General features: G+C 49.5%; 1 protein-coding gene and 1 long non-coding RNA gene across 2 annotated transcripts; one reads left to right on the top strand and one right to left on the bottom strand.

Moving 5' to 3' along the window:
* Positions 1-274: 274 nt before the first annotated feature.
* On the bottom strand, positions 275-4,434 carry FOXI3 (forkhead box I3). Its single transcript, XM_068679589.1, has 2 exons — positions 3,657-4,434; positions 275-1,826 (listed from the first exon to the last, which is right to left on the bottom strand). Exons 1-2 carry the CDS (start codon positions 4,369-4,371, stop codon positions 1,237-1,239), a joined length of 1,305 nt encoding a protein of 434 aa, XP_068535690.1. The 5' UTR covers positions 4,372-4,434; the 3' UTR covers positions 275-1,236.
* LOC137855452 (uncharacterized) lies at positions 3,945-9,059 on the top strand. The gene is made up of 4 exons (XR_011095733.1): positions 3,945-4,062; positions 5,362-5,492; positions 5,934-6,064; positions 6,770-9,059. It is a non-coding gene; the product is annotated as an uncharacterized lncRNA (long non-coding RNA).
* The last annotated feature ends 5,424 nt before the right edge of the window (positions 9,060-14,483 follow it).

Below are 14,483 nucleotides of genomic sequence, written 5' to 3'. Positions count from 1 at the left end.
AAAAAAAAAGAAAGTAGTAATTCAGATCACTGGCAAAAATAAACAAATAAAAAAAAAGCCCAGAGTGCCCACTCTGCAGAGTGAGACGTCAAAAGGCCGCCAGTCAGCTCATATGCATCTCCTTCAAGCCGAGGGCAGTTTCCTTCTTACTGCACAGATGAAATTGTTCATAAATCTTTGCACCTTTTATCCCAAACCACGTGAAAGGAAAACCTGTCTCCCGCAGAGCTTCGGAATGCCTCAAACGTACCGAGGAACAACCAGGCAAAAAAAATCTAACAATTGTTAACGTTTTATTCCCAACAGCTGTTCAGCCTGAACAGTTTCATTAATACACTAACAAAACCAACAAAAACATCAAAACAAATAAAACAACAACAACAAAAAAAGAAGGGGAAACGGAGTAAAATAAACTTTAACAAAGTTTAAAACATTATAAATAAGTACAGCTCCAGAGCATAATTTACAAATATAAAACCACATAGAAACATATGTACAGAAGAGTTACATTACATACAAATATGTATAAAAATACCCCAGTGTTTATTCTCGTGCTAAAGCTGCATGGCTAGAGTTATCTTTGGTACTAAGCTCGGGGGAAAAAGATTGTTTTACAAAACATGGCCCTAGCTGTACAATACGCCGTACATGGGAAGACCAGAGCGAAACCTCTGAGGGTTTTGGGGAGGTTTTGGGTGTTTTTTTTCCCAAAGTGTCCACCTGTACATTGCATATTGCAGGAGCAGGGCAGAGAGAAAGGGCTTACAGAGGCAACTGCTGGCAGAAGAAATTTTTAATACATTGTACAAGGCACTTCATAAGAAATCTCTTCATTTTTTTTTTCCTGTTCTCTTCTAAGACTCACTGGATGTCTACTTGGTTCTTGCTGATATCGTTTAATGGTTATAGTTTTTCAGCTTCTTATTCTACATTCAGGATTCGAAACCTCAGAAAACTTGAATTCAGTTCACTTTCATCTGCAGAGCTTAGAGGGCAAGCCATCTAAAGCACCTAATGTTTTCCAGGATGGAGAAAAGACTTTGCATCTGCCTTCTGCTGGTGTTCGTGGGGCGTTCTGGTTTTAAAAGGTGAGAAGCTCTGTCTTCCTGGGAGAACTCCTGGGAAGTGTCCACATTGAAATGCTGTTTGCCAAAAGCATACGGTCCTCCGTGCTGCCAAACACACCTGCATCTCCCGTTCCCTTTGCAGCGTTCGCCGGCTGCCTGCCCCAGCGCCCTACACCTCTGTTCCATCCCGGGTGTAGATGAGGCTGTTAACCGTGAAGTTGTAGTAGTGGTTGTACTGGGCTCCCTGGCTGCCGCTGCTGGGGTGGAAGGAGCTGTAGTAGGCAGGAGAAGGTCCTGCCACTCGCTGCAGCTGTTCTGGCGAAGGCACCTCCTGAGAAGAGCTGCTGGAAGGGGTGAAAGTGCCACTGCTCAGCTGTCCAGCAGAGAAGTTCCTGTGATGCAGGTCACTGCTCAGCCCCCCTGTCAGCCGGCCGCCTCCGCCGCTCAGGGAGCTCATGCCGCTGAAGAAGGTGCTGAGGCAGCTGGGGGTGGATGAAATGATACCGGAGGGAGAGGAGCTTTTTGGATGGTCCCTGGCAGAAGGCGAAGGGTCCAGCTCCGGGGGTGGGCTGGTTCCACACGGTTTGCCTCCAGCTGCAATGGGTCGTTCTTCCTCTGTTTTCAGGGCCCCGAGAGAGGAGGCTGCAGACGCGCTCGCAGGGGTGTTGGGCTCCGAGCGCCGCTTGCGTTTGCGGCGGAAGTTCCCGTTGTCAAACATCTTCTCGCAGTTGGGATCTAAGGTCCAATAGTTTCCTTTCCCTGGTGGGAAACAGGAGAAAGAAGAGAGAAAGTCAGCCTCTGTGACAGCGAGCCCTGCTGCAGAAAAATAAGCCATATTCGTGCTCTGCCCCATCAGCACAGCACCCGCACCTCTCCTACAATTTTCTTCCTCTGCCTGTTGTCCAGTACAAGAACCCAAATCCTGGCCCCAAGACATTATCACCTTCCTATGTCCCCTTCTGATGGCCATGAGAACCTTAATGCCACACAGAAAAGAACCTCCCCACCACTGAGATGCCTCAACCTCCCTGGAGGATCTCCACCTCTACCTCAGACCAGGCTGAAGGGAACACAAAGCAGGGCTCCGGCTGCCTCAAAGCAAACAGGGTCACCCACACCTCGGCCATGGCTGATGAAATGGAGACCCTGCCACGGCTCTTCTCAGAAGAGCTGCTGGAAGGTGGGCCTGCAGAGCCAGGTACACCAAGGGGCCAGCAAGGCCAGCAGCGCTGCGCAGCGCTGCAGACAAGGTGCCGTGTCACTTTGAGGTGCCATTAGCTGTCCCCACACACCTCTTGCATGTGGCTAATGAGAGCAGCGACCCCACAGCATCCCCCCGGAGACCCCAGCCCTACATGTCCCCTCCCTGCCTGGCTTCACCAGCACCATGGCAGCGCACCCCGGCGCTACGCCCACTCCTGGGCACCGGCTGCGCCCCGGGGCCGGGCCGGTGAGCACGGGGCAGGGAGGGGAGCCGTGAATCACGGCCGAAGGATCCGAGCCTTGCACAACCGGCACTCCCGGCCTCAGCCCACCCGGCCTGCCCGGGCAGGGGGACGGAGGGCTGGGGTCAGCCATCACCTCCAGAGGGGACAGCAGCAGGGGTGAGGAGGGTGAAAGGAGCCCCATGTCCTCTAAAGGGAGCAAGGCAGGGGGAGGTCTCCTCATGGAGACCAGGCTTGAGGGGCTGAGGGCACCCGGTCTCCTCACAGGGTTGTCCTGGAGGAGTACAAGGAAGCCTGGTCTCCTCAGAACAGGGCTCGAGGGGACAAGAGAGCCCTGAGGGGACAGAAGAGCCTGGTCTCCTCACAGTGCTGGGCTTGAGAGGATAAGGGAGCCCTGAGGGGACAAGGGAGCTTCGTCTCCTCACAGCACTGAGCTTGAAGGGGTCGAGGGAGCTCAATCTCCTCACAGCAGCGACTGTGAGGGGACAAGAGATCCTGGTCTCCTCGCAGTACCCGCTGTATGGGGACGAGGGAACCTGGTCTCCTCAGTGCTGGGCTTGAGGAGACAAGAGAGCCCTGAGGGGACAAGGCAGCCTGGTCTCCTTACAGCACCGACCATGAGGGGACAGGGGAGCCCTGAGGGGACAAGGGAGTCCTTAGGGGACAAGGGAACCCTGAGGGGACAAGAAAGCCTGGTCTCCTCACAGCGCTGATCATGAGGGGACAAGGGAACCCTGAGGGGACAAGGGAGTCCTGAGGGGACAAGGGAGCCTAGTCTCCAGAGTGCTGGGCTTGAGGGGACAAGGGAAACCTCGGGGAACACAAGGGAGCCCTGAGGGGACAGGAGAGCTCTGAGCAGACAAGACAGCCTGGTCCCTTCACAGCGCCGATCATGAGGGGATGAGGGAACCTGGTCTCCTCAGCGCTGGGCTTGAGGGGACAAGAGAGCCCCGAGGGGACACGCGAAACTGGTGTCATCGGTGTCAGCCCTGATGGACAAGAGAGCCCTGAAGGGGACACGGGAGCCCTGAAGGGGACAAGAGAGCCCTGAAGGGGACACAGGAGCCCGGTCCCCTCACCCCGGGGACCCCAGGGGGGGACTCTGCGCCCTCCGCCCGCCCCCCACCGCCGCGCCCGGCCTCACCGGGGTCGTCCTCGTCGCGGGGCACCTTTCGGAAGCAGTCGTTGAGGCTGAGGTTGTGGCGGATGCTGTTCTGCCAGCCCGCCTTGCTGCGCTTGTAGAAGGGGAAGTTCTCGGCCACGTACTGGTAGATGTGGCTGAGGGTCAGCTTCCTCTCGGGGGCGCTCTGGATGGCCATGGCGATCAGCGCCGAGTAGGAATAAGGCGGCCTCACCAGCTTCAGCAGCTCCTCCTGGCTGGCCAGGCTCAGCCAGCTCAGCTCCGCGCCGCCCGCCGACGGCGACCCGGGGGCCGGGGGGGAGCCCACCAGCTGCCCGCCCCTCGAGCAGCCGTACGAGCCCGGCGGCAAGAAAGGAGCCGCGGCTGCCGCTGCTGCAGCCGCTGCGGAGCCCGGCGGGGGGCCCTGCAGGTAGGGAGCGGGGCTGTTCATGCCCCACAGGTAGCCGGCGTTAGCGGGAGCCCCGTAATCCCCCAGCCCGTAGCCGCCCGCCCGCTGCCCCGACGAGGCGGCGGCGGCGGCGGCGGCGGCCGCGGCGGCGGCGGCGGCGGCGGCGGCGCCGGGCGGGTGGAGGCTGGGCTGGGGGTAGACGCTGAAGTTTTCTCCGCAGTACACCGCCATCTCGGGGGCTTCCTGAGCGCTGCGGGGTTGAGGGGGCACCGGGGCGGCTGCCGGCGCCGAGGGTCTGGGCTGCGCCTGCTGCAACTCACCGGCGCTCATAATCCCTGGCCATGCAGGGCCGGCCGGAGCTTGCTTTCTCTCCCTCCCCCCCAAAAAAAAAAAAAAATCTCGGGTCTTCCTTCTTCTGGCTTGGACCCACCGCCCTCCCCCCCACCTTCTCGACCAAAAAAAAAAATAATATATATATATATATATATATATATAATAATAATAAAAATCCCAAAGGGGGGTTGCGGAGCGCCTTGCCTTATAGGCGCTGCCCGTGTGCCCGGCCTCCCCGCCCGCGGCCGCGGGGCGCAGCCAGTAGCGCGGCTCCGGAGGCGGAGGGGGGCAAGGCCGGGCCCCAAAAGCGGCCATGGGGGAGGGACCCGGCTGGGCAGGGGTGGGGGGAGCTGTGGGGTTTGGCCCCCGGAGGGATCCCTCCCCTCCCGGCCCCGCCGCCCCCTCCCCGGGGTCTCCGCGCCGAGCCCCCGCACCCCCCGGGGGCGATCGTCCCCGAGCTCTCCGGTCCCAAAACGGGGGTTTTGGGGGGGATCGGCACCGCCGGGGGTGCCCCGACGGGTGTGGGAAGGGTGAAAATCGCTTCAAATCCTCATTTAGCCGGCGCTGAGATCGCGCCTAATTGAGCTTTAGGAGAAGGAATTGCCCGAAATGAAGCAAACAAACAAACAAACAGCATCCAGCGCTCGTACCGCGGGAGGAAAGGGCTAATAAAAGTTGATTTTCGCCTATCTGCGTGCAGGGGGGATTTTAGGGAAAATGGGTCCTTCTGAAGGGGGAAGCCCTTGGGATTCACGGGGTCCGGCACCGCGGGGTTGATAGGGGAAGCTGCGGGGATGCGAAGCCCCTCTCGTCCGGGACAAACACCAGAAGCACACGGAGAGACGCAAAAAACTACGGCCGATGGTGCAGGAGAATTTAGAGAGCCTTTGTCAGTCTCTTTGGAGATGTAAATCCCCGGGTCTTAAATATGATTGTTATTCAATTCCGTTTTCTGCTGATAAAAATGGGTAAAAATCCCCTTCCCAGGTACAAGTGCGAAGCCCCCGGGCTGCCAGCACCGGGTGCCTTGATGTGACATCGGGGCTTGGGGGAGAGAAGACTGTTTGGAGAAAGTCCCCTCGTTTTATTTCTTCGATAAAACAGTTTAAAAAACACAGGTAAAACCCTGAAGCTGGACCGGGGCAGCTTTCCCGGGCTCACTCAAATCACCAATATTCATTCCTTGTGTGATCTAAGCAGGGATGTAACGATGGGAGGATTTTTGTCATTTTATTTCGTTTTGAAACTAGTGGACAAGTTTGGGGACGGAGAAAAACTTAAAAGTGAGCATGACAAAGAAGTATGATTTTGGGTTTCCTCCTTTAATCATAAAGGGAGGGTTTTTGTTGTTGTTTTTCTATAGTTATTTTGTTTCTTTCCGTCTTCAACTATTACTGACAATTTTATTTTGTATCTGTTTGGGAAAGACGTTGCCATCCGTCTGTGTGTGCGTGTATCTGGGTAGTGAGAGCAGCAGGAGAAAATGTCACATCATGTTTTGCAAGGTGTCTTTTCCCTTCCCTGCTTCCTTGCCTGTAAACATTTATTATTTCTAACAGCTCCGCAGCGTGTTGGAGAAGGGTCGCGCTGGAAAATGCTCATTTGCAGTTTGACCGGACAGCGGGCATCCAAAGCAAGAAGTTTATCGGCAACTCACAGCTAGAAAGGGCATCTGAAGGACAAGAAGCAGGTAGATCTTTAAGCACGACTTTCAGAAAAAAGAAGAGCTAAGCTGAAAATATTATTCTCTAAAATTACAAATAAAAATAAAAATTAAAAAAAAATCAGCGTTTATCCGTTCACTTAAAAAGCCTGCAATCGGTGAGGGAGGGAGAGGAGCCGGAGCGGTATCTCCGTATCACTCAAAATTGGGGTTTTTGCTTCAGGGATTTGATGGATTTGGGCAAAGGCAGAGCCATCTAGAGGAGCAGCCTGGCTATTGCGAGGCGGGGAGGCAGTTTCCCTCAGAGGCATGGTATGCTGCCTTCGAGTTTTCTTTAGTTGATTCCTCTGCTTCCAACAAAGGAAATGGGTGAGAAAATAATGCTGAATTAGCTCTAATAAAAATGCGTGTCCTCAGAAAACTCCAGCATGCTTTCCCAAACACTAGGGAATATGAAACAAAAATAGCTTTGGAGAGGTTATTACATAGCCAGGATGGCATGGATATGCAAACCAACACTTAATTTTAACAAGTGGAGCTTTGATGGTGTGATGGTTTTGAAAATGTTTAATTTTCTTAATGCGTTTATCCTGTGAGTAGCACACAGCCTTGCCTCAATACATCGCCGGCTCTCAGTACAAACCTGTTGCTGTTCCCTTTTGCCAAGGCACGAGGAAAGCGATGTTAGGAGAGCTCTGCCTCTGTGCTTTCCAAACAGTGCTTTTTTTCCAGAGAGGTCTGGGCGACGTCTGCCTTTTAGAGACACGCGGAGAAGCTGGCAAGCGAGGTGCCGAAACACAAAACTGAAATCATTTCCAAGGTAAGAGGCTGAGGCTACTGTCCATCACTGTGAGCAGACTCGGAGCTGGGCTTGAGCAATGCTGTGAAATTCCTCTGTTATTACTGACTCACTGGGACATTCGTTAGCATTGGCATTGCGAGCATGGCAGCAAGGTCCACGGGGCCGAGGGGCCCATGGCATGTGGGAGTCGGGGCTGGAGCAGATCCCCAGCCAGCTGCGATTACGTGTGAACCTCCCCAGTGAGCTGCCTTTGAAAAGGTTTCAAGGCTTCCTGAGGAAAAGTGCTGCGGGAGATCGAGGTCCTCCCCGTCCCGGTGTTGTGGTAGTGACACTGCCAGCTTTGGGGGTGTGCTGGTCCTTTTCTTTCCTGCGGCCAGCTCTTTTCTCCCTGGTGTAAGGCACTGTCTTTGCCTCTAAGGCCCTATCCTCTGAACCTATCCTCCAAACATGTAGGTACAGGCTTAGCAGTGCTGCTGTGAATCTCAGGTGTGTACAGCTGAACGCGGAAACCTGAAAATGCTTCAGACCTGAGCACCCAGCCTCGCAGCAGGAACGGATACCTGCACCCAGCGGGGTTTCTCTCCATTTTTCAAGGATGCTGAGGTCTCGCCACAGTGATGGTGGTAGAGGAGTGAGACCCAACAGCCCATATGGGTGCTGTTGGCTTTTCTTGGCTTTTCTCGTAGGAGAGACCAGAATCTCTTCAATGGCTCCGAATTGCTGCAGTGAAGCAGGAACCACAGGTTTGGTTTGTTTTGGCTGCATTTGCAATATAAGTCTCACTTTCTCCCTAGGGCTGACAAGAGGCAAGGCAGTAGCTCTGTGGCCCAGATATAAAAGAACCCTTCATGTGCAGATTGTATCTCTCTCCAGAGACACCAACAAAATTGGGAATATGGGGACAATATGGGAGAATTATCTTTTCTCTTGCAGCAGTCCAGGATGGTGGCTCCCCTTTATTTCTTCAAGAATATCAGCAAGGGGTTGACTGAGAACAGCTCAAATAAATTTTAAGGCCATGCATAGTACCACTCCCTTATTTACAGCTAAGCCTGCCCCTTCCCAGGTTTTGTACTTTATGTCCATTAATTTGCTCTATGAAAATCTCTTTTTTTTTCTCTCACCCTCTGATTTGTTCCATAAATGGGGAAGGGAGAGAGAATATCTGATGGTGGGCAAGAGATGTTTCGCTGCAGTGATTCTGGGAAGGGTGTTCTGTGTACGTGTATACAGGCTGGAGTAATTTTTATCCCTTACCTAAGGAGAATACTGCATATTCCTCCCTCCCTGTATCTAGTCATCTATTGGACTGAAGTTCTGGCGATCAAATTTTGCCAACTTACCTTGTGATAAGATCAGAGGCTTTCAACCTTTCTTGATTTTTCAGACCCTACAACATTTCCTGGGGAGGTGTCCTCATTCCACGATTTTTCAGGCTACCGACAACAGGCTCGGTTGGGTTTTGTTTCTGGTTGCTGCTCACGGTCTCCTTAAAAGCAGTGCAGGCTGCCGACTGAGAACCGGTGAGAGATGGTTGGCATTTTGGAACAGCAAATATTTTCCCGGTGTGTTTATATGGCCCTGAGTGTGATGGAGCCCGCGGAGTCTGCCATAAAGCAAGGGATAAATCATAATTTGCTGCAAGCTGCAGTTACTCAAGCTCTTTAGGCTGTCTTGGGTGAACCCCATTGCTGAAAGGAGCAGTTCTGCTCTGCGTCCACTCCTGGCTGCTGCTTCTGCCTGCTGAGCATGCAGAAGTGTTTCTGTGGGGAACAGAAACTGATCCAGGTCTAAAGAAACACCTATTCCCACATCTTTTTTTCTTTTTTTTTTTTTTTTCTTTTTCACCCTTACTATGTTCGTTTTAGCCAGGGCCACTGCCCTGATGCAGTTCACTACTTGGCCAAAGAAATTCAGAACAAGGAGAAGTGGAATTGCATCCCCTGGTGCTGGGGTTGCTTCAGCCTGGGGCTTGAGCCCTCCCGACCCTAAAAGCCAGGCAGAAACCTGGCTTTCTGCCTCCCCTACAACTTTCTTCCCTCTCTGCAGTCAGTGGGTGACTTTCAGATTCAAATCAACCTAGCCCTTTTCTGAATAGGAGCTTGTTAGCGACTGATTAGCCAAAGTTTTGATAAAAGCTTCTTTGTTTGTAACCTCTGTAAGCTACTGGTAGCTGTACTCATAATAAAAGTGGGATTAAATAGACACCTTGGGAGTGAGGCAAGCGGGAATCGCAGGGTTTGGGGGAACAAGGGGATGGGGTCAGGTTTCAGCAGCTCCGTGTGTCACAAACCGGACTGGGAGCAAAGCCTGACTTTTTGGGTTTGGGTTTGTGAGAGAAGAAGGAGAGGAGGTGGGAGACAGCGAGAAATCAGCTGCTTGCAGCTGGATCAAGCACACGCTTTAGGTATTAGGAACATGTCTGCAGAAGCTCTCAGCACTCTGAATTCCTCCTGCCGGCTCGAAGAGCAGCCTCTTTTCAGGCTGAAGAGTCATAAAAAGTATTTGAAGATCCCCACTCCGATCCCACAAACAATCCCTCCTCATTTTATTTTTGCAACAGTTAAAAGATCTTCCTGACAGCGAGGTGTGACTAACCTGGCAGTATCAGATCGTGTCTTTTCTGGGAGCAGTGGATCCTGTTTAAAGCTGGAACCTGACCCGGACTGAAATAAAGCAATGTATTTGTATTTTCCATGTTCTTGTTTTTATTAATATGGGATATCACAATGGGATATTTGAAATGGAGCGTGGTGCTCTGTGCTGGTTGCTCTATACTGATGACTCTCGTACAATAAGGTGAAGGCCAACATTTTTGGTTTTAATCCATCTGAACAGGCCACCTCTGCCCTGGAATGAGTAATGGAAGCAGAAGAAAGTAAAGATAAATTTCTGGTCAGCTAAGGTAAAAATAATCGAAACTGTTAGCAGATAAAGGCAGCAGCTACCACCACCAGCACCACAAGGAAATGGTGGAGTATTAAATTAATATTTCTTTTCCATGTTTGTTTGGGGGAGAAAATCAGATAGTGTATTAGTATCAAGTTCTGGTGAAAGAACATTTTGGGCTCCATTAATAACTAGAGATGATGTTAAAAAGCAACCGCAGAAGTGAAATATTTTATAATTAGCCAGTCCAGGTAATTTATAGCCAAGAATTTCATAACTCTTGGAACCCGAACGTGTTGGAATATAAATGCTGATTCTTCATTTTGGGACAGTGAAAAGATTTTAGAGGACTATGAAAACTGATATCTGCTTGCTATTTAAAAGGACTGGGAAAGTGATGTGGGTAATACTAAGACTGCCACAGGCAAGAAATAGAGGACACATCACTTGGTGGATGATTTATTAAAAGGAAAGCATAAAATTGATGTAAATGAGTGTGCATATATAGAAAACAAGCTTTGTCAAATCAAATTGCCATTGTTTTCCTGTAAGAGAAGCAACTCTTGTCACTGATTTTTGGAAGGGTTTGGTTGATACTACATTGGAGGTGGATTAGAAAAAAAAAAAAGTTAAGTGCAAATTAAGTGGATCTAACTGGTTAAAGAGATATCTCAGAGTGTCACTGTGAAAAATGAAGCCTTGAGTCTATTTGCAGGGAAATCCTGTGGAAACTGGTTCATTGTTCTGTCATTGATTTGGGGGGAAACTAAAGAATCATTGTCAACTGAATTTGTAGGAATCTAAAACGGGGACTATGTGTATACATGTAAATAATGAAGAGGACATGAGTCTACCACCATCTCCACATGGGAACTGGGAGCAGATGGGTAGGATGTATTTTGATATGGAAAAACAAAAGGGTAGAATGAAGAACAAAATCTGAGACTGACGAAGTGATGGAGACCATCCCGGAAATTAATTATATTTCATAAAGTAGTTGTGGTTCTTGTGAATAATCAGCTGCTCCTTGTTGTGACCTTGGGGTGAATGCAGCGTTGGAATAAGGAAACAATTTCATATTGGTGCTGTACTGAATTATGATAGTGCCTGTAAAAACATGAGTAGCAGGGGAAAGTGATAGGGATGAAGTTCTTTTACAATTTAGTCAATTTTATTTATTTATTTATTTACAATAAAACAAATATTTTTTATTATTTAATTTTTTATAATTTAGTCAAATACAGAGGCGGGAAACTTTCAAATGTGTCAAATGTTGCAGAAGTCTCAGAAACCCTAGGGAACCTCAGATAGTTCTAAACACCCTCATTTGTGACCAACTTAAGTCCAAGGCACCCATTTTGACTACGGTGCATAATTGCTAGAACAAGTTAGTAGGGGTTATTGTGAATTCTTCACCACTTTTAAAATCAAGACGGGACATTTTTTTTTTTTTCTAATACATACTTGAAAGAAGTTGGAAAGAGAAACCTTAGCCTGAGTCCTTCTTCATGCATGTGAAATCTCCACAGTAATCTCCTAGCTTCCCATTTTCCCAGCATCGGTTGTACATTGAACATTGCACTATACTTGGTCGCTTTGCTGTTTATAGTCCCAGACTCAGAGCTTCCCTCGGTTGGTTTGCTGTCTTTGCACTGGGCTTAATTTTGCTTGGTGCAGATGCATCCAGTGGTATTTCTGTCTGGGTTTTAGTGCCCAGGTGATTTTGGTAATCTGGATACAGCTATGATGCCTGAACAGGAATCGTCCTCTCTTGGAAGTATGGCTCTTAGGAGAAGAGCTAAGCACCATGTTATCACCTAAGCCAAAAACTCACTCTTGAGGAGTGCTCAAAAGATGCACAGCAACATGTGCTGAGACCTGCAGGCCATGTCTGCCATGAAGGCTACTGGCAAGAAACACTCTGAGCTCTGTCCAGTCGTCTTGGCTATGTAGATGCTGTCTGACATATGAGGAGAATCATAGAATCATGGAATGATAGAATATCCTGATTTGGAAGGGACCCATAAGAATCATCAAATCTAACTTATGACTCCACACAGGACCACCCCAAATTAAACCATTTTTCTGAGCGCATTGTCCACATGCTTCTTGAACTCTGGCAGGCTCAGTGCTGTGACCACTGCCCTGGGGAGCCTTTCCCAGTGCCCGACCACCCCCTGGGTGCAGAACCTTTCCCTAACCCCCAGCCTGACCCTCCCCTGTCCCAGCTCCATGCCGTTCCCTCGGGTCCTGTCGCTGTCCCCAGAGAGCAGAGCTCAGCGCCTACCCCTCTGCTCCCCTCGTGAGGGAGCTGCAGGCCGCCATGAGGCCTCCCCTCAGCCTGCTCTGCTCTGGGCTGAACAAACCAAGGGACCTCAGCTGCTCCTCATACATCTCGCCCTCTAGACTCATCACCACCTTCATAATCCTCCTTTGGACACTCTCTAACAGTTTTATGTCCTTTTTATACTGTGTTGTCCAAAACTGCACCCTGTACTCAAGGTGAGGCCTCACCAGCTCAGAGTAAAGTGAAATGGAAGAAAAGCTACTAATGGAAGCTTTGGCCAGCAGGGAAAAAAAAAAAAAAAAAAAAGAATCTCCGATCATTTTGGGTAAAATCTCACTGCTAATGAGCAAGTTAAAGATATACCAGGATAATAGTGTGTCCCTTTTGAAAATCAGATGGATAGTCATGGCAGTGTTGTCACATTGGATAACTTTGCTTTTTTATTTTAATGATACAAAACATGCAAGAGGCATTAGCAAGAATCACAACAGTCAAGATACAATGATACTGGTCAGCTCAAGGTTTGTTACCTTTCAGAAACCAGCCTTGTGGTTTCATCGGGATATAGGGCTGTGGAACAGGTGCTGAAATACTTATAGACATTTGGGCTCCTATGACAAATGCCAAGGAAAAATTTATTTGATTTCTTCAAATAATTTCAGGCAATTTTCCACCAGTCAAGGCATGCCTAAGCCATACCTCGGAGTGAACCATTCATGTACTCAGTGAGGTACGTGACTGATTGGCACATGCCGAAGATTGGCAATGAAAGTACTAACCAAGAGCAAATAAGGCAAAGCCTGCAGGCTTTCATGAGGCTATAGAGTCTACATATGCAAAAGGGTAAGTGCAAACTAAACAGGAAGCAGAGCTGGAAAGCTCTGACTGGCATGTAGGAGACCAAAACTGACAAGTAAAGGAAGAGCAGCTACTGGATACCCTCTGTAGCAGAGGTCTTCTGCAGTTGTACCCTCATTTATTTAACACAGCTTGGTTAGAAATGTGAACTGAGAAGGCTGGTTGGCTTATGGCTGGAAGAATCAGCTACAAAATGGTTGAGCTAGAAGGACCAAACATACGAAGGAGTAAGGGAGATTCCTTCAGCCAAGAGCTCAACTCAGAAGTTGCCACTGAGAACCAGCTACAGAGGAGTCATCAAGCCTTGATGTTGACCACCATAAAGGTAGGCAGCCACTGAGTCTGTAGGAGGACGTTCTCCATCTGGCCAGCGATAAGCAGAATGGATAGGTGAGAAGGAATATATCCTCAGCAAGCATACCCAGAGCTGGGTAAAAGTCAAAAAGTAAGGGCAGTCAAAGAAAATAATCTTAAAAAGTAAGCAGTATTAAAACGTTATTGTGAAAGTCCAAATCAAGATAGCCTTTTGTAATAGATGTAAAGGAAGAAGAACCAGTGTGTTCTCCACAACATTAAGGATAAGGCCAGCCGCCACATTCAAAAAAGAACAGGCTGAGGAGATGGGTGAAATATTACCAGACTCTACACAGACGACCGATCAAGAGATGAAGAGATTTGCAGTATTTGGGAGATTATAACGCTTGAGGAGCTGGGTGACAAGACATATTTAGCTGGCAGAGGTTGTAAAGAAGGGTCAGGAGGCTGAAGAAATCTGAGGGGCTGAGAATGGATTGATGGAGCTATAGCATGGGTCATTGACCCAGCGAAGCAACTGTATGTTATCAAGAAGGAAAAGATCCCCTAAACAAGGAAAAGTGGATCCTAGTAAGCAAATTCCCGCAGTGGTGACCTTCCAAATTCTGTGCATTTCCCGATGCCTGAGAAAATTCCTCAATGTGTTCCTTGCTGAGGATTCAGAAGGTGGATTCAGGGACAGTACAGCAAAAGCAGTGCAAGAGGCTGATCACTGGCAAGTTCAGAGATATCAAGAACACGAACCTCAGTTGCACAATTTCAAGAAGTCATTTGACCCAGTGTGTTGCAATAGCTGCGTGGAGTGTCCTAGGGCTATATGATATGTGTAAGAAGCTGCTGAAAAACATTATGAAGAGGTGAGGTCAGCAGTCCTGGTCAAGAGAAGCTGAACAACTGGTTCAACACAATGACTGGTAGCAGACAGGGTGACCAGATAATTCACAGCAACTTCTGGAGCTGCCTGTAGAAAGTGAAGGATGGAGTTACAGTCACCAAAGATTTTGGGCAAAGTCAGACAAGAAGATCAAGAGCCTCGGGATAACCACATCTTCAGTGGTGGTGCCAGTTCATCAGATGTGCCAAGTCAGGTTGCAGTGTCCCACGATGAGTGATGTAGATCAAACATTGGCGTGGGCCGGACAAGGACCAGGAGGAAAGGCAGAAAGGATGAGAACTACACAAGCAGGTAGCAGCAGGGTGGACAAGATGGACAGCCCCATTTATCTGAGAAATTTCGCCACACGGGACAGCAACAGATCCCTCTACAGAGATCGGAAGGAGGATGTAGCTGGTGC

Source organism: Anas acuta, chromosome 4, assembly GCF_963932015.1.
Source record: "Anas acuta chromosome 4, bAnaAcu1.1, whole genome shotgun sequence".
NCBI lineage: Eukaryota > Metazoa > Chordata > Aves > Anseriformes > Anatidae > Anas > Anas acuta.
This window is presented reverse-complemented; position numbering and strand designations above follow the sequence as displayed.

Coding starts and splice junctions, on each gene's coding strand:
- FOXI3 (XM_068679589.1), bottom strand. CDS start 4,371: ATGAGCGCCGGTGAGTTGCAGCAGGCGCAGCCCAGACCCTCGGCGCCG. Junction 1,827..3,656: donor CCGCGACGAGGACGACCCCG/GTGAGGCCGGGC, acceptor GTTTCCCACCAG/GGAAAGGAAACTATTGGACC.